Genomic DNA, 25,501 nt, shown 5'->3' with positions numbered 1-25,501 from the left:
ATGGCCCCCCCTGGGGGGAGGCGGTTTACATACACACACTCCTGCCCCCACCCCCCACCCGGGGCAGAGACTCTTCAGCACAAGGGTGCTACTGTCAGGGACTGCGAACCACCCTCCAGGTGAAGAAGAAAAGCTTGTGGGGCAGGGGAGGTGCACACCAGATGGGCAGAAGCTCCCTACAGGCAAAGGCTTTATTCCAGGAGCAAAGTCCCCTTTAAGCTTATGTTCTCCGTGGAACTGGGAGAGTCAGCATCGTGCCCCAATGTCGGGGAGTCTAAGAATCGGGGTGCTTAAAAAGGCCAGAAACCAGCAGAGATTGGCACAACGTTGTGAATCAACTACACGTCAATGAAGGAAAAAAAAAAAAAAAAAAGGCCAAAACCCCTGCCACTCCAGATGGGACTCTGAGATTGTTCTTCTCCACTGGCCCCAGAAGCCCATCAGACAAGGAGAAATATGACAACTCTGGGAAAACTGCAGACGATTCAAAGTCATTCTTAAAGAGGTTTAATTATCTGAATTGCATAAAAGGGGGCAGTACACATTTAAATCTCTGCTACATCACAAACTGCTGTTTTTTTTGTTTTATTAAAGACCCACTGTTTCTACCCATCTTCAGGTTTATGGCTATAGAATGGAGGGAAAACAGGTATTATGAGCAACAGGATAGCAAACAGCAAGCAAGAGTCTGTTCACCAGAATGTCTTCTCCACTGCAGAACAGGGCCCTTTAAAAAGAAAAGGCAGGGAAAGGCTGTGAGCCATCCATGACCAGTAACAACAGTGAGAGAGAGAGAGAGAGACAGCAAGGAAAGCGAGAGGGCAGAGCCTGCGTGTTCACAAGTGTTTCCTTGACCCACACCCTCCTAGCTCTCTGTGAGGGTGAACTCTCCTTTCGTCTCCCCTTCTGACATCTCAACCCTGAACCAAGTTTCCCTGTCAATTCAAATATAATAAAGATATCATTCCCACAAGGAGGGCCGATGTGAGGACTGGAATGATTTGCCAACATTCTGAGAAAGCTTACTTAAAAATAGCATGGCTTTAAAGACAGGTTCTATTCCTTGAAGACGGGAGGAAAGGGGGGTCTTTGTTAGTGCGGACTGGAGGCATATGGCCCACTGAACAGAGCAGGATACAGAAGAATCCCCTAAGGTCTGCAGGCTACTATCCACCGCTACTGCAGCCTGGCTGGGCAGAGGCAAAAGCAAGCAACCCCTCTGCTCTTCAAAGCCCACAGGTGGAGGGGCAGAAGCAGATGTAGGCTCATGGCTCTAAATAACCAGCATGTAGTGTTATATTAGGACCAAGGATTTATTCCACAATATAAACTGCAACATTTTTTGATACAAGCTACCAAAAAAACAGGCGAGGAGGGAAGGAGCAAGGAGAAAGCCAAAATACAGCTGTGGCAGGTACTTAGAGAGCAGCCTCTTTTCTATGTCACTAGGTCACCAGTGACACTAGAAACTAGACGTTTGCGTTCTGACATCAACCAGATGCTAAAGCACCAACACGCTGTTTGGAAGTTTGTTTTAATTCCAGCCACTGAAACCAACATGGAAGTTATTGCTTAGATAAATAAACCTAGTCTACCAGGAAAAAAAGAAAAGTGGATAAAAGAAACAAACAAAAACCCCAAAAGTGAAAAACTTAAGCTCCCCAATATGGTAACAGAGTAAACAAGAGAGAAATCCCTCAAATGAGGATTTACTGGAATTTCTGGTGCTCTTCTGGGCACTGAAACTGAGTTGGACTCTTAAGCCGGTAAACCCCAGAAAGAGGTAAGACTTTAATGCTGTACATGAAAAGGTGCAAGCTCCAATCCTTCCACATTGGTGGGAACCCCTGCAAAAAACAGTCAGCATTTCAAACCTCAACAATCACAAACAGCTCTTAAGGAAAAAAATACAAAAAGTGTCAAAAATTTTTTTTAGTCGTTTTTTTCTTTTTTTCAAAGAGTTCTGGAAAAATGATCCCGTAAGGAATAGAAATAGCACCGTTCACAGGCTGGTTTGAATGCCAGTCCTGCAGCTTTGCTGCGACACTGGAGGAGTCCTCTGGCCGAGTCCTGAATTACAGTTAGGGTCTGTTTGTTTTATCTCCGGCCTGGCGCGTCCGTCGCCGCGCAGCACGCGCACACGTAGTCCTCCTCCTCGGCCGTCTCGGGAGAGACACCAACACAGACCTGATGGAACCACCGATTGCAGCTGCCATCACACTGGACCCAGTCCACCTGGTTACAGAGAGCAGGGAGACGGGGTTTTCAGGGGAAGAACAGGCCTGACAGACACCGGGCAGGCCACTGCCCCAGCACTGGGACCTCGGGCACAGCAGCCCAAGCGACCGAGTCAAAGCCAGTCTTCAAGTGGTGACTGCTCTGGGGCTAAGACAGCGCAGCCCTGTGACACGGAAGCAAAGGGCGTGGTAGCAGCATCCCTCCCACCTTCTTAGCGCCGGGCGGTGAACGCTGGAGGAGCAGGCAAAGGAAAAAGGGAAGAGGAAGAGTTTCTTCAGGCAAAGGGAGAAGACCCAGGAACGATGTGAGCAGAGACACCAGTGGGGGAGGTGAGCATCCACTCAGATCGGCTCAAGGCAGGTAAGCAGGAGAGAGGCCCGGCCAGGTGAGCTGTGGCTTACAGGGGTTCTGAGTTAAGGGAACGCACCTCCTCCACGGCCCAAACCTCACTGACCTCGTCTCCTTCTGGCTGCAGGCAGCTCACGGCCGGGCAGACGGCGTCCTCGTCCCCAGAGTCCTCCTGCTCCGAGCAGGACGTGTCTGAGGGCAGGGACTGAGTGTCGGCAGAAGGGACCAGCTCATAGCCACGCGCCCGCTCTAACTTGAAACTGTTCGTGTCCTTGAGGTGGCTCAGTTTGATCCTCTTCTTTTTAGGGGTCCGCAATTTGGCGACTCGATCCCACCGCTCACTGGAGAGACCTTCTCTTTCCAGGCGTCTCTTTACTTTGCTCTCGAGGCCGCTGACTCCGTCTCGCTTCCCACGGCAGCCGTCACTCTGGGTGGAAGACGGCAAACTCCATTTAGCCTCTCGCCCAAACCAGCGATGCTAAGAACCGGCTGCACGAGAAGCAGGTGCTCCCCGTCGACACCGACATGTGCTGCACCCCACCCCACCCCCCTTCACATCCTACAGGACCACCTAACTTCACTGTTTCGTCTACCAAAGCAACACTGGAAAACAGAAATGTCACAGACACAATTCGTTTCAAATCAGCCAACCAGCTCTGGGAGATGGGAGATGCCACATTCTTTTGGCCAAACCCACGAGGAAGTGCCTGACGTCCAGAGAGTTTCTATCTAGGTGTTAATAACCCACAGACAGCTAAGGAACCAAGGCAATACCTTGCTTCTTTATGCACATCTCCACCCCTTATAGGAGGAAGGTGCATTAACTGAACATAGCTGATAACAGTGCTACACTATTTGGTGTCATCATGAAAAACAACTCCTAAATGCCAGCGTCTGCCCTCATGCTGTTTTCAGTGAGATTCCTCCCTATCTGACTACATTCTCAGGGGCCTTAAAGGTTACAGGTCAGTAAGTTCGCTCACAGGAAGCAGCAGCAGCATCTTACGCTGCTAAGAAACAGGACATTATTAGTTATCCCCTTCAAGTAAGTCAGCACTCAAAATGGGCACCCTGGGGACTTCCCTGGCGGTCCAGTGGTTAAGACTCCTCGCTTCCACTGCAGGGGGCATGGGTTCAATCCCTAGTCGGAGAACTAAAGATCCCGTATGCCGTGCGGTGTGGCCAAAAAATACCCAAAAAACAAACAAACAAAAAAAGGGTACCCTTGGTCTAGTCACCTGGTCCTCACACCGGCTGTTGGGTTTGGTTTAGAAGAGTTAAAGCATTTGTTACATGTTGACTCCAAGAATGAAGGCTTTATCCCAAAGGCCTTTGCAGCTATAATTACATTTTCATCTCTACAGTAATTCTCTTACTGAAGAAAAATAATCCTGCTTCTAGCTATTATCACATGGAAATGATGAGAAGCACACCTTGCTAAAAAGAAAAAACAATTTCACACACTGGCTTAAAAACCAGCATCAAAATCCAGGTTGTGAGCCCAAAGTGCTCAGTGACAGCCGTTGGAACAGGGCTGTGGGGTAGGTGGTCTGCATCCTTTCCTCGACCAAAGACAGCATCTCGTCCCCGAGCTATTGATGGATGATGACACTCTGAAGCACGCTGCCTCCCAGACCCCGACGCCCACCTTCTCACTGCTGGGTCTCACTGGAGAGCTGCGGTCAGCTTGCTGTGCAGGGCTGGGCTTTGCCAGTAGCGTCTGGTAGAGCTCCTGAATTTCAGGAAGGGACACCTGGAGCAGCTGGGCCTCCATCAACAGCTCACTCACTTCTGGGCTTAGACCTGTCGGAGACCAGACCAGATCACGGTGACACCCACCTGAGACAAGAGTGAGGGAAGACCACCGCTCCCATTACCACCCTTTCCCTTCAAGTGAGGTTCACTCCACAGGCCCAGAGCCACAGCGTAGCAGGCCCAAACTGGACTGTGTAAGTCTATCAATGACTAGGAGGACTCCTGCTAATGCAGGAGGGAGATACCTCTGCTTTCACAGAAGCACAGAAGAGCCAGGGCCTGGGCACTCTGAGCGGGCCCAGGGTTCCAGGCAGAACTCATGGGGGAGAGTCGCCTTCAAGGAAGGACAGGAGGAAGGAGGCAGGGTCTCTAGAGCCCCCTCAAGTCTCCTAAGTAATGAAGCAACAAGGGAACCCATGACTTAGCATCTGATGACCACGATGCCTGGGGTTTAATTATCAGTTGGCATGGCATGAACCCTTTCATCCCTGAAAACAATGGATATAGAGACTTCCTTTCTGTCTCTTTTGCATTTGTGAGCCTTTAACTACGATTCTTCTCCTACCTTGCAAACACATAGTAATCCATATCCTACGTATGAGGATAAAATCCTTTTTAATGGTTCCTGGTTTACGTGCAACAAAAACCTACTGCACGATCACTTTTTACTATTCAGCCCTCAAAATCATAACAATAATAATGGTGATGATAATAATAAATACAGACCATGGAGGGGGATACAGCTCCGTCCAGTAGAGAAGGGAGAGTGTAAATATGAGGTTCTGCTGTCCCAGTCACCAGGTAAGGAGAAGGACGTGGAGCCAGGAGGCTGAGAGAGCTGGCGGAAGGAGAACATCGCACAGTGAGGCTTCTCCAGGGCTAAACCGCTCCCACCAGCCCAAGGGAAGTAGCTTGGGGTATCAGGCAGCCACCAGCAAAGACAAAGACTTGATTTGCCCAAACTGAAAGAAGTCTCCTGGCAACTCAGATCTGGCCGAACCAACTCGTATCCAGCAAGCCTTTGGCCTTCCTGGGTGTACCTGGACTGACTGCAGAGGTCAAGAGCACCACTGGGCAATCAGTCCCTTTCTCTGGGTGGAAACAGATCGCACGGCCTTTTAATCTCTAGGTAATCCTCCTTCTGAAGATTCTAACCCGACTGACACAGCCATGCACCCCCTCTGGGTAAACCAACTGAGGAACTGCCAGACAGTATTCACATCCACGTCCCTACCTTCACCAGAGCTTATCAGAGGAGCTGGGAGAAACAGTCCTTTGACCACAAATTAGTAAGTAAATAACAGCTGTGTCTTTCCCTTTTATTAACATAGGTGAACTCCTAGTACATCCTGTCTAAGGAACACAAATGTCTCCAATGTAGGCTACCCAAATACCCACAACTCAACCATGAGACAAAAATGTAACACATCGTTTGCTAAGTGCCAGGCACTGTATTTCGGAAGCCTGGGGAGAAATTAAAAAGACAAGAAAACAAATACAACAGAGACCAATCTTCTGTCCTCGTCTCTCATCTGTATGACCTTCAACTCCTACACTTCACACATCTCTGCTGGTGCAGCACAAGGGACGCGTAGTATCTGCAAGAGAATCTGCCAGACTTGGAAGTCACCAGGTTAACATTATGAGAGGCCTGAGTACTGCCTGCCTGGCTGCACTCCTCATCTCCCACGGAAGAAGAGAGAAGCCCGGCCGTCCCAGTGACGCTCAGGGGAATCTGGCTTTGGAAGAAAGATCACAGATGGTATGAAACCCACCACCTCTGCTCTGAAGCAACTTACTAACACTCAAGATACCTCAAAACCTCTTCTTCCTCAAAAGGCAACAAGAGACAGGAGGAGGCACTTCCCCTTTCTCCTCGGTGACTTACACGAGAGGAAGCAGGGAAAAAACAGCCAAGCAAAGAATTTTAAAACACATGTATATTGGGCTTCCCCGGTGGCGCAGCGGTTGGGAGTCCGCCTGCCGATGAGGGGGACGCGGGTGCGTGCCCCGGTCTGGGAGGGTCCCACATGCCGCGGAGCGGCTGGGCCCGTGAGCCATGGCCGCTGAGCCTGCGCGTCCGGAGCCTGTGCTCCGCAACGGGAGAGGCCACAACAGTGAGAGGCCCACGTACCGCAAAAAAAACACACAAAAAACAAAAAAAACCCCACATGTATATTAAAAATACATCTGGTTCACACACATCAATGGAACAATCACATGCGCGTATGAAGAGGTGACATCTGCTCCACGGGAAGCGTGCCCGGCTATCGGGAGCAGAGGGAACTGAGGCAACGTGGCAGGTGCGCGCAACCCTCGAAGGTGAAGCGGGTGCCGGTACCGGCGGCACCACCGGAGCTCCCAGCTCCGGAAGAAGGTGCAGAGCTGAGTCCGATAACCGGCGAAGGAGCGTTCCGGCTCACCTGGCTCGTCTCTGGCGCCTGTCGTGCGGAGGCCTGCCATCTGCCACGTAGCAGTCCTGCGCCCGCTCGCTCGTGCGTGGACTGGAGGCTGCCTGACGAGAGCAGCCGTCGGGCTCTGTGCTGCCAGGTCACGGTTCTTTCAATCACGTACCGCAGCGCATCCCCCTCGGGAAGGCGAACTCGGATACGCTGGAGGGAGGCCAGCAGGGGCAGAACTTTCTCTAATGGAGGTTTCTCTGACCTCCGACAATGGGGACACAGCCAGATCCGGGGGCCCTGCGCAATACTGGGTACCGCCACACAGCCGGTGTGGAAAGCATCCCTGCAGAGTTCACACTGGATCATGGGGGCAGCTGGGGCCTTCTGACACAGGCAGACCCTCATCTCCACATCCTGGACTGGCGACAGCAATTTTCCCTCATTGGCTTGTCTGAGAGACTGCAAGGCTTCCATTTCTCGTAAGCGGGCTTCCCCAAGCGTTGCCATCTAGAAAGGAGATAACAATCAGGGACAATGTCACAGAGAACTCAGCCTTCTCCTGAAACTAGGGTCCTGGTGGCTAAGAACACCGGGCTCCAGAGTAGACTGCCTGCCTCACTAAGTCAGGTGGGCAACAACATCCACTGTGGCTAAATTTCCACACGTATGAAGTAGAGTCAGTAGCAGTGCCCACCTCACAGGGCCGCTATGACGATGACACGGGCTGTGTGACAGACGCTCTGACTGGCACCCAGCAAACCCTCAGTGTGAGCAGCTACCTAACACACACCATTCTTCGAAGTCCAACTTCCTCACACACTTCTCTCTTAGAAAATGTACCTCTCTCGAAGGATACAGGCTTTTCACAGTCTAGGTGTATTAATTTCTGAGGTTTTCCATTTGTTTTCAGTTCCACTAGCTTTTGAGTTCTTCCAGAAAGGCACTTTAGATGAGAAAGTCTGTTAAACAGCTGTAGTAACCTGTGTCTCTTACTGCCTTTAACATTAGGCCTTACATGTGTGCTGGACACTGGAACTGTGCGTAGTGAAGCTGGGTCCCTCACCAAAGAATCAAACAGAACCACTTCACCAGACTTCCCTTTCTCAGATACACACACACACACACTCACACTCTGTAAGATCATTAGGGCAGAGACAAAAGCAAGCTGCTTTTCTGCAGAAAGTGGCAAGTATACTCATTATAAAGTCTTTTCTCTCCATTAAAACTGAGAGCCATGTCTCAGCAAAGTCCTGAGTTCAGTTAATCTGTATAAGCGACTTGAAAACACAAACATAATCAGCTTCACAACAAAAAGCTGAAGTGACACTGAACATGTTTCTGACCAGTATGTACAAGCTGTCCATACAAGGGACTTCTACGTGAACAGACCAGGCGCCCACTACATAAACCCGTCCAGGCATTATAGATTTATTCACCTCCCACCATGAAGTAAAAGCTGCCTAAGGGTGACCAATTCAAATCACTAGCTATGTCAGAGTTAGTCACTACCCCCTCGAACATAACACATCCATCTCCCACAGTGGAAGGCTGGACCACCAAAATCCTAATACTTCACTGAGGGAGAAATACAGAGCAACAGGGGGTAAACACAGGCCTTTAAAACTGAGCCTTCCCCTTTAGAAATAAAAACTACAGGCTGCAGGAACCATTCTTTTCCCAAGTCTATTCCTATAAATAAGTCCTTAAAACGTTAATTTGTCATAGTTAAACCATTCTCGATGATCGGATCCAGCCACCACCAGATCCATCCCGATTGACTAGAAGAGGAAACTGAGTCCTAAGGCCAGATCGACTCTTCTGGATGAGAGAAGAAAATGTATGAATGATGGATTAGGGAAGAAACAGATCCAGAAGTAAACCACCTAACAAACCTTTGGTCTATTTAAGAAACCTACTTATTTCTCTAGCTAAAAACAATGTACGGGCAGCATATACGGGTTATGTGATCACAAAGTGATCAACAGGTAATGTACAGAGGTTCACAGACTAGATCAGCAAGACTAGACAAGCAAAGCTCAAGACAGACAGTGTCTTTACAAAAACGAACCACATAACAGTGGAAAGTAGCACCTTGAAAACACCAGAATTATGCTCAGGCAGCCGCATCTGATTAGAGCCTGAAGTAAGGGACAAACATGCCAAAGAAAGTCTGTGTCAAAATACACAAACACATCAGGGAAATCCCATGTCAATCACAAGAGAGATCAGGCAGCTACGAAGGATCAGACCAGAAGGAAGGTGCCTGGACCAAGGACGAGCCCAGGCCCGGTAGCAGGTATGTTCCTGCTCCGGAATGGACAATGCTTTGTGCCTTCAAAACCGTCCTAAAAGTTTGACTTCATCAAACCAAAAAGCTTCTGCACAGGGAAGGAGATCATCAACAAAATGAAAAGACAACTTACAGAATGGTGGAAAATATTGGCAAATTGTAATTTGATAGGGGTTAATACCCCAAATCAATGAAGAACTCATACAACTCAATAGCACAAACAAACAAACAAAACAACATCACCACTACCAAAACCAAAAATCCAATTAAAATGGGCAGAGGATCCAGTAGACATTTTTCCAAAGCAGATACACAGATGGACAACAGGTACGTGATAAGATGCTCAACATAACTAATCATCAGGGAAATGCAAATCAAAACCGCATTGAGGGCTTCCCTGGTGGCGCAGTGGTTGAGAGTCCGCCTGCCGATGAGGGGGACGCGGGTTCGTGCCCCGGTCCGGGAAGATCCCACATGCCGCAGAGCGGCTGGGCCCGTGGGCCATGGCCGCTGAGCCTGCGCGTCCGGAGCCTGTGCTCCGCAACGGGGGAGGTCACAGCAGTGAGAGGCCCGTGTACCGCAAAAAAAAAAAGAAAAACTGCATTGAGATTATCACCTCACACCTGTTAAAATGACTGTCATCAAAAAGACAAGAAATGACAAGTGTTAGGCAGGATGTGGAAACAAGGGAACCCTCGTGCACTATTGGTGGGAATGTAAACTGGCGCAGCCACTGTGGAAAACAGTATGGAGGTTCCTTAAAAACTAATAATAGAACTACCATATGACCCAGCAATTCCACTTCTGGGTATACATCTAAAGGCAATGAAAACACTAACTTGAAAAGATTATCTGTACCCCCATGTCCAGTGCAGCATTATTCACAATAACCAAGATATGGAAACAACCTACATGTCCACTGATGGATGAATGGATAAAGAAAATGTGGTATGTATATACAATGGAATATTATCAGCCATAGAAAAGAAGAAAATCCTGCCATTTGCAAGAACATGGATGAACTCTGAGACCATCATGCTAAGTGAAGTAAGTCAGAGAAAGACAAGTACTGCATGATCTCACTTATATGTGGGATCTACAAAAACAAAACAAAACAAAAACCACCCCACAGACACAGAGAACAGACTGGCAGTTGCCAAAGGCAACTGGTGGGGGAGATGGGTGAAGAGGATCAAAAGGTCAAGGTACGTCCTGAGGATGTGATGTACAGCATGGCATGACGACAGTCGTTAATACTATGTTACATATTTGACAGTTGCCAAGAGAGTAGATCTTAAACGTCCCCATCACAAGAAAAAAAACCGTAACCATGTGTAGTGATGGATATTAACTAGATTTATAGTGCTCATTCTGCAATATATACATATACTGAACCATTGTACTATACAACTGAAACTAATATAAACATTACAGGTCAACTATAGCTCAATTAAAAAAAAATTTTTTTTTAGATTTTCAAAAAGCATCCAGATCACACAGCTATCTTCTTCTGTTCTGATACTCTGCTCACTAAACATTAGCTAGATACTGCTTCATCTTCCTGAAGATGATACAATCTTTGAATCAACAGAGCTTACGCTAAATGCAGGTCAGACTCAAAAGTATCCAGTACCCTTTTAAGTGTATTTCTTGTTGTAAACTAGTAAGTTGGCATTGCAGTTCCCATATCCGTTAGCCTGGGTGTCCTGAGGCTGCATCCCTGGACCAAGCCTCGGGCACTGGAAAGATTGTTTCTGAACCTGGGAGGTCTTCCCTGAATCCTTTGCACCTCCATGCACCTTCCATTCAAAACTTTTACAAGTAACAATTCTCCCAAAGTCGTTTTGGTAAAACAGAGTACTTTTAAAGTTATTCTTCTACTTGCCTTCCCAATATGACCAGTCAGTAAGAGAAGAGTTAGAAATTATCCTCCCCCATGGAGAAAAGAGGAGGAAAAACCCCAGTACGTACAGCTGAAGCAGTCTCTCTGCTTTCAGTCAGAGCTCTCTCCAGGTCACTCAGACTCTCTACTCTGGGGCTTCTCTTCTTGCCACTTGGCAAGGGCTCCTTTAACTTTCTCTGCTTCCTCTTCAATCCCAAAAGGCCAATATCACATCGAGGACATAGCACCTAATGTGGACAAAGCACAACCGCTGGTAAAATGGATTTCAGATGAAGCATTAGGAAGTCCCCAAATAAAAGCCTAAGGAGTGGGAAGGATGTGAGTTTCTTAGTACTTTCTGTGTAACATGCCTCCCTGAAGCCAGAAACTCTCTTCTACAAAGGAAGGAAGAAAGGAAGAGAGGGAGGAAAGAAAGAAGGAAATCTGACAAAAAGACAGACTTTGATTCCAGATTCAATCAAACAGTAAGTAAAAAAATGTGATGTAGAACGATTCCAGTCATAATGTGCGACCAGCATCAGCTTACAAAAAAACACAGGAAGTGCAACTATAGCACTTTGAGAGGTGGATGAGATCTTTTACTGAGCTTGTTAAAAGCAAGTGGTGAAGCATGGCCAAGGTTAAACGTCCAATTTCAACAAACTGAGGAACTTCAAAGAGGAAAATTTCTTCCTTAGACAGTGAATGCTATCCCTAAACATATGCAGAAGACATTTCAAAATTCTTCTAAGTTTCAATTGAAACTTTCAGTAGAAACTTAGAAGAATCTCCCTGGCTCCACTGAGAAAAATAACTCCTAGAGCATAGATCAGTCAGTGATGCCACCTCCGTGTGTGAGGGACTACATGTTTTGCCAGGCTAGGGGACCTAAGGTCTTGTAGGTGGGCTAACTGCAAACTTACCTCCAAGAGAGAATAGGACGAATTCTCAGTCAGGAATGTATTAGCAGCACATTCTTTCCAAACGTGAACCTCAGCTACTAGTGACTCCAGTCTCGGTAAAGAATTCAGATGCACCGGGATAGATCGGCCTCGTGTAACAAGTTCTATCAGTGTGTCTAACACTGGCACACGTCCTCCAGCCTAATAAATCAAGGGGAAAAAAAATACTTCTATGTAAGTGGGAAAAGTACCATTCGGACCGGGCCTACCCCATGATTTCAACATATTAAATTCATGGACGGGTGCTGACAAAACCTGCCAGCTGGCCGATGGTGGTGGAGGTGGAGCAGCGTGGGTTCTTCCACTCGACAAGTAAGAACCTACTTTGTGCTGGGACCATGGATACAACTTTGGACCTGGCATATACTGTGGTCCCTTTGTTCAGACTGTTTATGCCCTTGTCAATGCACTTGTCATTTTTGTCCCTATGGATGGTTTGAAAAAAATTCAGCAGAAATGTAAATTTGTAATAACTCAAAGGATTTCCATACTGATTCAAGAGAAATAAAAGCAACAAAACAAATATTTTACTCCAATTCACTCACCAATGATGAATTATAGTAACTCAGTATAGATTATTCAGGAAACCAAAAATGAGTTGTGAAAGCCCACTGGCTCTCCAACTTTATTATGCATTAAGAATCATCTGGGGGTCTTCTATTTATTCTCACAGGATTGAAACTATAAGGGCATAGGTATTCTGCTGGATGCGTAAAAAAGGTGTCTCACAAATTATATGCTCTGCCTATGGTACTCCATTTAGAAACATATGGAGCACTCCCTAAGTGAACAGCAGAATACTGGGTGACATTTTAAAATAAATAATCCACTAAACACGAAGAGGTTCCTTTTTGTTGCTCACACCTCTCTACTATTCCTTCAGTATATGACGCAAGGAAAGGCCAGGCTATTATTTTAGGAATGGAGCAAAACTTGCTTTTTGTCCTTATGGACATTGTTGCAAACACAGTACTAAGTAGTACATACGTTACAGCATGTGAAGGGAGCAAACCCACCCAGACATGTGTCCTTGCTTCTGATTTCATATGCTCACCTCTCCTCATCGTCATGACCTCACCTTCTGGCTGCCAGCAACCATGAGTGCAAGGGGGGACAGTGACCGTAACCACTACAGTTCCAACAATCACAGACAAGAGCCTGCATCAAAAACCTCACTGGAGGGCTTCCCTGGTGGCGCAGTGGTTGAGAGCCCACCTGCCGATGCAGGGGACACAGGTTCGTGCCCCGGTCGTGCCCCGGTCCGGGAAGATCCCACATGCCATGGAGCGGCTGGGCCTGTGAGCCATGGCCGCTGAGCCTGCGCATCCGGAGACTGTGCTCCGCCAACGGGAGAGGCCACAGCAGTGAGAGGTCCGCGTGCCGCAAAAAAAAAAAAAAAAAAAAAAACCCTCACTGGGGAAGTTTATGTACACAGCAAACACTTTCCTTGGTTTTTTCTTGGCGGGCTGGGGTCGCCCCTTAATTAAGTAATATTTATCAAACAATGTATCTTCTCTTCCCTATTAACAAGAACAGATGTCCAGATGTTTTGTTGAAAACACGTGGCTAAAACTGTCCTGTTTGGCATTTCTCATTAGCAATTGGTTAATTAGCACCACTTAAAATTACATAGATATTCAGAAGACCAGATGGTATTTTATTCCTAGAATCTGATGGCTTCAACAAAACAGAACTTAAGCCTCAAGAACAATATAAATTAAAAATTTAAAAACCTATCCCATTAAATAATTCAAAGATCTTTTTTCTCAGTAGGCCCGTAAGACCCACTGATTTATGATCGTTAGAGAGAAAAAGGAAGACACTCCCACCAACCACTTTTCAAATGAAGTTATCCAGCTGAAAATTGGGAAAAACATAGAATATATTCTGTCTATACCTTAATAATGTTACAAGTGAATTTAATTTTCTATGTTAACTTATAGGTAAGTCTTAGCAAGTATAACATCTAGCACAGGGGCACAGATACTCAGTGCTGATTACTTTGGACAGTTACTTTAGAACGTGCTCATCTCACTGCTTTTGTAGGTATGGAGCACATTTAAGTCACTACTTGGTGAAACTAAGGGCCTAGTTTGGCCATGTAATCACGTATCAAGACTCACTGAATCTGCTACTCTTCATTATGTAAACTCCAAGTAGTTGGCAAGCCAGCAAGAGACAGCCGTACTTGTCAGACGTTAGAAACTGTGTTTCTCCCACAACTTCATTTTTAGCTCTTTTTCTTCAACCCCAACCAAGTAATTAAGTCTGTTATGGGAGGGTCCCAAGCTCCTAGAAGAGGTTGGTTAAATTATCTAAGCTTTAAATACTGAGCCAACTAGTCAGGACAGTAGACAGGGTGGGTAAGTGCATCTACACAAGGTTGAAGAGAAATCAGTAATCTGGCCAACCCAAACACTGAACCTGTGTAGTGAGGTCCAACATATCCCCCTTTGCAAGTGTTTACATTACTGCTCTTTATAGACGCACTTACACACACGGGACATTTTGTAAACCCACCTGCAGGGCCTCTACGTCCTGAAGCCAGTCTCTGGCTCTCTGCACAGAGTCTTTCAGAGCCGCACCATTGGGCAGGTATGCGGGGATCTCCTCGATCTCCTTAACCACTGTAGCAAGGCTGTTCAATGAATGCCGAGGCCTACAAAAGCAAAATGACGCTACTCAGCTTTTACACTGTGGCTCACTTTTCTCGTGGTTTACTTACCAGAAAAAATAGGAAAATCACTCCAGGGACTTCCCTGGTGGCACAGTGGTTAAGAATCCACCTGCCAGTGCAGGGGACATGGGTTCGAGCCCTGGTCTGGGAAGATCCCACATGCTGCGGAGCAACAAAGCCCCTGCACCACAACTACTGAGCCTGTGCTCTAGAGCCCACAAGCCAAAACTACTGAGCCTACACGCCACAGCTACGGAAGCCCGTGCGCCTAGAGCCCATGCTTTGCAACAAAAGAAGCCACTGCAATGAGAAGCCCGTACAACGCAACGAAGAACAGCCCCCGTTTGCCACAAAAAAGAAAAATCACTTCAAAGGAAATTCAGAATAGCAAATAACTTTTTTCAAAGAGCAAATAACTACTAGATATCAAATTATCTATTTTCAAATGGTTGCATAAGACTTACGCAAATAACTCAGTGAAGCATTTAAGTTCTACTTATTTCTCACACAAATAACTCAGTGAAGCATTTAAGTTCTACTTATTTCTGATTTGACATTGGAATAACCATAAACTTCCATTTGCAAAAGATAACTTAGGGATAATTTACGCTATGTTAAACTAGATACGCTATCAAGACTCATACAGCTTCACTAAGAAAATTAAAAATCTCCAGGATATCAATATACCAAAAGCACAGAACCCAAAACTTTTATGCTCTCTGCTCAGTGACCACTATTTTAGGATTACAAAATAAGGTCTGCAACCTAGGTATTTCTTGTACTTTGTGTTGTCAATTGGAATAATAAAGATCTGTCAGACAGAAAGCAAGATTAGGGAGGGAATCATCATCTCCCCTCGGATGGTTAGCTTGAGTCCAACCCATCTCTCGAGTATAGATAAGGTCACAAAGCTACAGCATTAATGTGGAGAATTATGGCACCATCTTCATCTTAAAGACAGTGCACACTGACTCTCAGATGTTTCTCTTTAAGACTTCTTGGAATCTTATTCATTAACTGTGGGTTTAAACAGTTCCACTTATTTGTAAATGTTTTCTTCTCTCAAAGATGTTATCCTCGAGGTCCAGGAAAATTTCATTAAACCAACTCTAGAAAAGGTATTTCCATTTGAACCATTCATTTCACAATCGGTTAAGCAAGGAAAGAAATTAATATTCTTTTGCCCAAGCTCCAAAGCAGCTCCAAACATCTCAGCTATTTCCACACACATAGCTCAGCTACTGTGCCCACGACCCGTCCTACTCCCCATGCTCTGCGCTCCCGGATGGACACAGTGCCAGCCTTCTCCGGGCAGAGGCATGGGTGTGCTTGTTTACCTGGCCTTGAGGAGACTCCTGGCTTTGTCATCCCAGTGCTCTGATACCGTGAGCAGTTCTTGAAGCCGTGCCATAGCCTTCTCCACAGCTGAATACGGGGCCAGACCCACCCCCAGGTCTATGAGACGTCTCATATCATCTAAGGTGAGGGAGCTGGGGTCTAGGCAAGCCTGCTGCACCTCCTCCAGCCAATGGGCCTGCTCCAGCCGAACACGCATCTCAGCAAGCTGGGGAAGCTCGACATCAAATTCAAAGCTGACGTCTAGCAAGTCTTGCAGCTCAGTGGCACTGGGCATCTCTTCAGAGAGCAATTTCTGGCTATGCTGTTGGAAATCTTCTACACGATTCAAGAGATCCTTAAAAAACACAGGTTGTTGCATCAAAACAATATTTTCAGTAACTGGCTTCTTGAAAACTCAGAATCTTCAGTGCATATTCAACATGACCCTCTGCCATTTCACTTGATTCTAGCAACAATACGGGTAAACAAGATAATACATAAGCCAAATGACAGTTACACAAGTGACTCTAAGAGAGACTTGTACCAACTGTAGTAGCTGGTGGTCACTGTGAAAGGTAAAAATTTCCAACCTTCTCTCTCCTCTGCAGGCCCGTTACAATCTCTTTATATACACTGGGTTACTAAAAGCATTTGCAAATAAATGTACAAATTAACCACAGGGGAAGACAACTTGATCATGTGAACTGGGCTCGTGTACAAAATACAGGAAGGCGGGCAGCCCCACCTCCCCATCCAGGTACCTTCAGCAGTGGCGTCTGACTGAGGACACAGGGCAGGGCGTGCAGCTGGCTCACGAACTGTCGAAGCTCATTCACTGTCAACTGATTGTGGGATTTCCCTCCACCAGATCGATACCTAGACAGACAAAGGCCCAAGGAGACTGCATGAGAGCAGGTACCCCACCAGCCCCAGACTCCAATGTCATGGGTAAAACCAGCCACAACAGGCTGCCGAAGAGCCCAAGCCAGGGCGTGCACAGCGCCCACCTCGTCTGCCTCTTGCCGTTAAGCAGCTGCTGGGCGACAGAGGCACATTTCTCCGCATCCTGCGTCACTAAGCGGAGGTGACGTAAAAGATCGTTGTCCGGGAATTTCTTCATCTCAGATTCCTCAATCAAAGCCTTAAAGCTGACAAGGCCTAGGAATAAAGAAAAGATCACCTTTTCTGTGATCATTATGTATGAAATACAGAGGGGGAGGTTCGATTTGATCAGTTCTTACCTATGGATATTTGCAATGTTTTACCTCTTTAATAAATTTGCTCTTTTTTTTTTTGGCCGAGAGTGGAAGCTTTAAAAGCGCCTAGAACTGCCCTTCACTGTGGACATGTCTAAGAAACAAAGAACCCCTGCCTTGTCAAAGCAGAGCAAACGCAGTTCTTCTTGTGGCTGGAACCACCTTTTCCTCCTGCATTTTACTCTGCACCCAGCAGGGAACTGGTGGGCTCAGAGACAGTGACCTGCACCCGCCCCTAAATAGGAGAGGGAAGAGTCACCTGCTGAGCGACAGAAAGGAAAGCAAACGAAAAACGAAAAACGCTTTGAAAGAAAAGATGCGAAGGGAAACAGTGACTTTCAAATGTAATAACAAGAGACAGAGACTTTGACTGAACTAAGAAGTAATAAACCAGCATTTCACAGACTCTTAATTTGACGATATGCTGTCTTTGTCCTGAGATCTAGTTCAAAAACAACAAGCAAAACAAACAAAAACCTTTTCTAAAGGTCCATATAAAATGTGAAATACTTTTATTTCTGAGACAAAGAGGTGTAAAGGTTATTTGGTAACAATATGATGTTTGTTAAATACACGATCCTGCACAACTCATATATCAAGACTTCACTTTGATGTAAGGACATATGCCTCATTCACTCTTGGCTTTAAAACCTCTGCTAAAGCTCTAAACCTGGCTGGACAGATGGGTTAAGTCAGGCTGCTTCAAGTAATCCATTTGCTGATAACTTTAAGTTGGCTATGTTACAACCAGTCCCAATTTGCCAATCACCAAGTGACACTTTCTATATACCACGTACTTTTCTTCTTATTAATCTTTGCCTCCAAAGCTTCGTTCACATTCAAGGCCCATTCGTTGTAAGATTCTGCTCGAAGCTGCAGTGCATTCATCATGGGGTAGAGATCATCCAGAGTGTATCTATACCTGGAAACAGAATAGCAGGCTTAGCTCTGAGATATGTGGGTTTGGAGGAAATCAGATGTTTTATACTAAGGATTTAGTGTTTTCCATAGAAAAAAATCATTCTTCCTACTCACCGCAGTTTATATTTATAAGGAGGACAGGAACATAATTCCTTTACATGATGCAGGCAAACAAGCAGGCCAGGTTTACAAGAACAGGAGATGGCAGACATGAAGCATGTGGTTTTGCATTTTACACACTGACGCTCATCATCTGGCAACAGCTCAAAATCCATTCTTTCTGCATCAATTACTCCCTAGAATAAAGTGTGTACTTTAGAGATCTCCAAAGGATAATACAATCCACCAGCCCCCAAGACAAACATGTAATAGTTGAGTTTAAAAAAAAAAAAAAAAAAAAAAAGAGCCTTACCAAAGTAGAGAGTAGAGAGTGCGTTGATTAAAAATGTGGGGAGGAATTCCCTGGTGGCGCAGTGGTTAAGAATCCGCCTGCCAATGCAGGCGGACACGGGTTCGTCCCTGGTCCGGGAAGATCCCACATGTCGCGGAGCAACTAAGTCCGGGAGCTACAACTACTGAGCCTGCGAGCCACAACTACTGAAGCCCACGCGCCTAGAGCCCGTGCTCCACAACAAGAGAAGCCACCGCAATGAGAAGTACGCGCACCACAACGAAGAGTAGCCCCCGCTCGCCGCAACTAGAGAAAAGCCCGCGCACAGCAACAAAGACTCAACACAGCCAAAAATAAATAAATAAAAATTTTAAAATGTGTGTGGACCTAGCAAATGTGGGCAAGTTAATTATTTCACCCATCTAGGGAGAACCCCTTCTGGACATGGTAGGTCTTTATGTTTGGCCATTTTGACCTGAGCATGAGAACAGTTATTAGCAGGCCCATAAAACTACGGAGATTAGCTGTTTATTCTACTCCAAATTGGCCTTGTCCATATTTTGGGTCTAGATAAGAGCAAAAGAAATGCGTATACTTTCTACTACAGAGGAAATGCTATACAGGGCTTCAGAGCAATGTTGCTGGAGAATCCACAAAAAGAACAAATATAAATGAAAGGAAAGAAGATGGGGCAGGTGAAAAAGACTATCGTGCAGGAATTGTCAATGCGAAGACGCTGAGTGGTCTATTAGCCTCTTATATGGGAAGTTCTTTGAAAAGGTTCGACAATCTGTGCAACAGAAACTGTAATCGTAACAAGGAATTTCCCAACTGATACTGTCAAGATAAATGAGGTCTTCAACCAGGCAGTTTCCTTTTTTTTTTTTTTTTTTGCGGTACGTGGGCCTCTCACTGTTGTGGCCTCTCCCGTTGCGGAGCACAGGCTCTGGACGCATAGGCTCAGCGGCCATGGCTCACGGGCCCAGCCGCTCCGTGGCATGTGGGATCTTCCTGGACCGGGGCACGAACCCATGTCCCCGGCATCGGCAGGCGGACTCTCAACCACTGCGCCACCAGGGAAGCCCTCAACTGTATTTTTAAATACTAGCAATAAACAATTGGAAATCAAAAAAATTTCTTAAGTACCATTCTTAATAGTACCAACAAATGAGAAATACCTTATTATAAACCCAAGAAAATATGTGTAAAACCTGTGTGCTGCAGTCTACAAAATACTGAAAGAAATCAAGAACACCTAAATAAATGAGGGGATAGACTATGTCCATGGATTGGAAGACTCAGTATTGTTAAGATGTCAATTCTCCCCCAAACTATCCATAGGTTGAATGCAGTTCCAATCAAAATGCCAACAGGCTTTTTGGTAGAAGTCAGTAAGCTGATTCTAAACTTTATATGGAAAAGCAAAGGAACTAAAATAGGCAAAACAATTTTTAAAAGGAACAAAGTTGGAGGACTCACACTACCTCATTTCAAAACTTATTAGAAAGTTACAGTAATCAAGACCATATGGTATTAGCAAGAGGACAAATGCATAGATTAACAGACTAGAACAGAGTCCAGAAGTAGCTCCACACATGTGTGAATTAATTTTCAACAAAGGTGCCAGGGTAATTCAATGGAAAAAGGGGTCTTTTCAAGAAATGGTGCTGGAACAGTTAGACAGCCATATGCAAAAACAATGATCTCAACCCACACCTTGCCATAAACAAAACTTACTTAAGAGGATTAAAGACTTAAATGTAAAACCTAAAACTAGAAAATCTAGATGACTACACATGAGAAAACCTTTGTGACTTTGGTTAGGCAAAGATTTCTTAAGAAGGACATACCAAAAAAGATCCATAAAAGAAAACACTGATAAACTGAACTTCATCAAAATGAAAAACTTCTGCTCTTTGAAAGACACTGCTAAGAGAATGAAAAGACAAGCCACTAGCTGGAATAAAATACTTGCAGAACACTTATCTGATAAAGGACTGGTGTCTAGAATAAAGAGAAGTCTCCCGACAACCCCATGAAAAAGGGGTAGAGCAAGACATGTGAGCAGACACTTCACCAAAGAGATACACATGCAGGTAGCAAATAAATACAGGATAAGATGTTCAATATATCATTCATTAGCCATTAGAGAAATGAAAAGTAAAAGCACAATGAGACGCCCATATACATCTATTAGAATGGTCTTAAAGGAAATGAGACTAAGGAAAAGCTTCCTTAAAATGGTATCAAAGTGCTTAAGAACTCTACTAAGTAACACCCTATGACATGCAGTTGGGGTTCCAGAAACCTTACCAATTTACGAACAGTTTCCCTTAGAGCCTTCTCGTCCTCAATCATAATGGCCATGTCTTTCTGAACAGTTGATGCCACTACAACGTCTAGTACGTCCGCCTTGGAGGCCATCTTGCAAATCATCTCGTCGTGGGAAAATACACAGTAGCGGTGCAGCAGGCGGTAATGCTCCACGCACTGGCGGCCTAAGGGCAGCTGCGCCAAAAGACAGGGAGGACACGTGACATTCATCTCTCCCCTTCCTGTTTCCAAAGACTCCTGACCTTTATTATCAATTACCAAATATCACATCTTGGGTCATATATCAATCCTAAAACTAGATTCTAACAAGCCTTGGACCTTTTAAAATCTTTGCATCTGAAGGATTGGGCAAATTAGGTACATTAATTAAAAACTGGTTTAAAAACCCAACATATTAATAATGCAGTAATGTCTACAACAATGTAGAATCTAATTGGAAATATGAATTTATACATTTCCTGAAACAACTGTGTGGAACTGGTGTGGTCAATCTACTTCACTGGTGTGGTTAATCTACACTCAGCAGACTCTTCACCAGGTCTTGGCTGACGCTGCAGGGCCAGGGCCTCTCCTGCTGGGAAGGTACACAGCTGGCCGACCTGCCATTTCAGCAGCAACAGGTTTAAGCAACTAGACACATGACAGCTTCTAAGCATTCTATACCATTTCTGCAGGAAAAACGGTAAATGTGAAAAGGCTTGCTAGGTCATAATTACACACCCAGTCGACAGTGCAGAAGTTAACGGCCTCAGCGAAATTAAAACCTTGATTGAAACCGCTGTGGTAGGCTCGTGGAAATGTGATCACAAACTCCCCAGCACACTGATTAGTTCGGTAAACCTAAGGAGACAGAAATTGGAGATTTTCAGTGACATCCTCACGAAAGACAATCTAGACATAGGCTATCAGATGATTCTCCAGAAAGGGTAGGGAAAAAAGTATGGCTGAATATTACCTAAGGATATTCATTTCTGCCACAAGATGGAGTAGTTCCCCAGACTGCCAGGTTGATAAGTATCTCAAGAGAAAACAGCTTACACCACAAAAATCTGGCTACATCCAGGATCAGGACACATCTTTCCAAATATTATCATACTGAAATAGGATCTCCTACCACCAACTGAAGAAAGTCCACTCTATTTCAAGGATCTCATTCCACACAGAGATCTTCTTGATTTGGGCCTCAAAATTACCTCCCACCAACAATTCCCCTTTTCCCTCTACCCAAAAAACACCTATATTGATTGCTCTAGGCATAAAATCCTCAGACTGAACGAACTACTACATAATAGTAATAATATTAGATGTCTTTTCAATACATCTCTCTCCACCAGCAGTTCTCCAAAATGTAGTTCCCAGACCAAAAGCAGCAACACCAACTGGGAACTTGTTGGAAATGCCAATTCTCAAGCAGCACCCAGGCCACAAAGCCGTGCAACAGGGGCTGAGGCCCCGCCCTGTGCTGGAACACGCCCTTCCGGGCTCTGACAGGCCAAGTCTGCAGAGGGCAACCACCACAGGAGCACAGCACTCCATCAGGACGGCCTCCTCCTCCTCAACTCTCTGCCACACGCACTCCCCTTCAGAGCCCCACGCCTCGGTTCAAATGCCATTAGGAGCCCTTTCCAGCCCTTTCAGAGTTAGTGGCTCGGCCCCCGAGTCAACACCACTGTCAAACCATACCACTCTTCCGTGATCTGTGTAAGCGCTGTCTTTCCCTTACACTGTGAGTCCCCGAATGCACGAGTTCATTCACCTACCTCTCTAGGTACAGAGTCTAGCCCCACGTGGTTTGCTCAACTATTAAAGAACAGGGCGAGAGGTCTCTTTTAAAGCCAGCAACTCATAACAGATCAGAAAGACGGATCAACATGGGGCGGGGGTGGAGGGGTCAAGATGGAAAATGCCAACAACGAGGAGATGGTGGTATTTTGATGACTATTGGTCCTTATTTTCTAAGCTTTGGCCCATGAATATTTTAGGATCCCTCAAAGAAAATTCCTTTCCATCTGCCCCCATTTACTGGCCTGTGAACCCAAAAGCATAAAATGAAGGTCACAAGGTCAAGAATTCCTCTTAACATGGTAAATGTATCATTTACATTTGGTTGAGCTAACCAAGATGGATTCTTCAACTTCATACATCTCAATCTGGCCTCCCAAAATGCCTTCAGAGTTTCCCTCCGAAAGGAAGCCACTAAGCAAAAATAAGTGCCACTTCGTAGAAAAACCTCAGAGGAAAAAGCACCAATAGCAACTTTCAGTCTAGAGTGGCAACCCCGAAATCCAAGCTCAAGACACTGAAATAAATTTTCTCTTAAGCTTCATTAGGGGCAGCGGGGAGAATGTAAGATCCACCAAGCATGTCACCATGTAAATTCAATGAGTTATTTTCTAAAGTAGGGATGGAGTATGAAGGATTCTGACACAAGAGTTTAGATCTAATTATATCAATAACAGAACCTAGCCATTTTCAGAGTAAACTAATTTATACTAACAACACTTATTTTTTACGGTTTTTGTTTTGCTGAGTTGAAGGACTGAAGTTATAAACAAAAGTTATAGTTTAGAAAGCAGGAATGGTGATGGTGTACAACCTGTGAATGTACTCTTAACTGAACACCAGAAAGGAAAGGAAGACACAGCCTCACAGTTACTACTGCAAAGTAAGGCTGCTCAGCAATCTAGTCATCAGCTGCAACAAATCAGCTTTTTATGGTGTCTGAGGATCCAGTCCCACTGGCTTAATGCAATATTGTACTAAATGACACCAAACAGCTGTTTCTACACAACCACATCAGCTTCATAAAAACGTGAGCAACAGGGAAAAAGAGAAGTGGGGAGTTCAGCCTAGGTGGCAGGAGGATTGACCCACAACATACAGGCACTTCGTGAGTCATCAGGGTATTGGGGTTCATGATGGTGACGAGCTGGTGGAGCAGGTCGGGCTGAGAGATGAAGAGCTCCGGGGCCAGCCTTTTCATCACGGTCTCCAGCTGCTCGGCGGCGTACCCTGGGACTCCATACCAGGTCTTTGGCTCACCCCTAAAATAGATTGTAAAAGCAGATCAATCTCAAAATTTACATGAAATTTCAGTAGCTTCTTCAACTCATACACAAAATCAACCAGCAAACACCAATGCGAACAAGATGGTTAACCAGTTCCTATTTTTTAGATCCTGCTTTGTAAGGCAATGTTCAAACTGAAGAAATATCACCAGAAATATGATCGGAACACATGTAATGCATTTTCCCTCTTCAAGGATAAAGTTTAAACATGAGACTTCCCATCTGAGGTCCCTCTTTTCCCTCCCATTTTACCTGACCCTTGACCCTTCAGAAAATGTAGATATCTAGCATTTCTAAGAATATAAAGTATTATGTTAGCTACAGGGTATGTGGTCACCACAATTTCCTACAGCAACTAGCAAGGGATGGCAACTCTCCGCCCTGACAGCGAGTTAAACCAAACTCTAAGTAAGGCGATTAGCATTTCTAAAGAGCTCCTCTTCAAAGCACGTTTAACTGTCAACCAATTAATCTGTAACATCCCTGTGAGGTATGGTAAACATCATTTCACAGCTGGGAGCAATTGCCTGGGGAAGCAGGACTGACATTCTGCACGTAAAAGGCCAGCTCCCTCTTTCTTGTGGTACATCCTCAAATCCCTTGTGTGGGAATTTAAGTGAGTTACAGATCTTCAAATATATTTGTACTCAGAAAGCAAGGGAAATGGAGGGGAAGGAAACAGATGTGAAATAAAAGTTAAAGAGCCCAAATATCCGCCCCAGCCAACCACACACACACACACACACACACACACGCGCGCGCGCGGATGGGGCGCACTCTACCTACCGTGCACAGTGATGCTAGAACTCAGCAGGCCGTCAGGAGCGGTCAGTCCCGAGGTCCTGGAGGACCCACACGCCCCACGCCCCACTGCTCGCCCAAAGGGCTATCTGGGCCGCCGGGCCCACAGAACGGAAAGGGGTTTCCACAGTAAAAGCAACTCGGTGCTTTCTAACCTTTCTGCGAGTAAAGACTTCTTTGACAATTAGCGAAAAGCTGTCTATCTTCTCCCCAGAAGCCTATTATACTTGAAAACTCATGTGCAAGTGCAGGGTTTCATGGATTTCCTACGGATTCTTAAGAACCTTTGTCTTAAATTGTTAGGATACCTGTCCAATAGTAGTATCAAAAAAAAAAAAAAAAAAAACCTACGGGAAAAAAAACCTCATCACTCTTCAGACTCAGTTAAGAGATGTGTCACAACTAAGAGGCGGCTAAGTTTTCCAACTCGGCGTGCATACCATTTGTAGGTTCTCTGGAACCCCTTACCAGTGCAGGTAGTTAATGGAATAGCTCCAGTGGTCTTCAATATGCCAACAGAAGGAAGAAAAGCACATTCCCACGTACAACCAAGGAAGCTTCATGCCGCATATGTCAGCGGTGATGTGAGCGAGGACAGACTGCTCCATCACTGGCATGTTGTTCAAATTCCAGCCACTGTCAAGATATTCCTAAAAATAAGGAGAATATCTTGACATTATAAATAAAGTATAAATAAAGGTTTATACTTTATACTTAAATTCTCTATCATGCTAACATTTTGGAACTCTGCTGGTTTCAAAACGCTGGCTGAAAGGTCTCCTTCAAAATAAATAAAAAGAATGGCGGGGGGGCCGCTATGCTTACCTCCTGGATGCCC

At 45.4% G+C, this 25,501-nt stretch overlaps 1 protein-coding gene across 2 annotated transcripts in view; it reads right to left on the bottom strand.

Moving 5' to 3' along the window:
* Positions 1-491: 491 nt before the first annotated feature.
* KDM5B (lysine demethylase 5B) overlaps positions 492-25,501 on the bottom strand; it is a 73,668-nt gene continuing 48,658 nt past the window's right edge. The window contains exons 11-27 of one of the 2 annotated variants that reach the window (XM_081256133.1): positions 25,132-25,313; positions 23,676-23,838; positions 21,515-21,634; positions 20,774-20,968; positions 18,184-18,365; positions 17,946-18,070; positions 16,900-17,050; positions 16,654-16,768; positions 15,892-16,247; positions 14,398-14,536; positions 11,839-12,018; positions 11,005-11,163; positions 6,765-7,250; positions 5,068-5,179; positions 4,235-4,425; positions 2,693-3,013; positions 492-2,235 (exon numbers count right to left, since the gene is read on the bottom strand). In XM_081256133.1, the coding sequence (XP_081112259.1) occupies positions 2,098-2,235; positions 2,693-3,013; positions 4,235-4,425; positions 5,068-5,179; positions 6,765-7,250; positions 11,005-11,163; positions 11,839-12,018; positions 14,398-14,536; positions 15,892-16,247; positions 16,654-16,768; positions 16,900-17,050; positions 17,946-18,070; positions 18,184-18,365; positions 20,774-20,968; positions 21,515-21,634; positions 23,676-23,838; positions 25,132-25,313 (3,315 nt within the window). In that variant the 3' untranslated portion in view covers positions 492-2,097. The remainder of the gene's footprint in view (positions 2,236-2,692; positions 3,014-4,234; positions 4,426-5,067; positions 5,180-6,764; positions 7,251-11,004; positions 11,164-11,838; positions 12,019-14,397; positions 14,537-15,891; positions 16,248-16,653; positions 16,769-16,899; positions 17,051-17,945; positions 18,071-18,183; positions 18,366-20,773; positions 20,969-21,514; positions 21,635-23,675; positions 23,839-25,131; positions 25,314-25,501) is intronic. The other variant, XM_081256134.1, reaches the window with a different exon arrangement.

Source organism: Mesoplodon bidens, assembly GCF_964165515.1.
Source record: "Mesoplodon bidens genome assembly, chromosome: 2".
NCBI lineage: Eukaryota > Metazoa > Chordata > Mammalia > Artiodactyla > Ziphiidae > Mesoplodon > Mesoplodon bidens.
The sequence above is the reverse complement of the archived record's forward strand: the minus strand, read 5'-3'. Positions and strand labels throughout refer to the sequence as shown.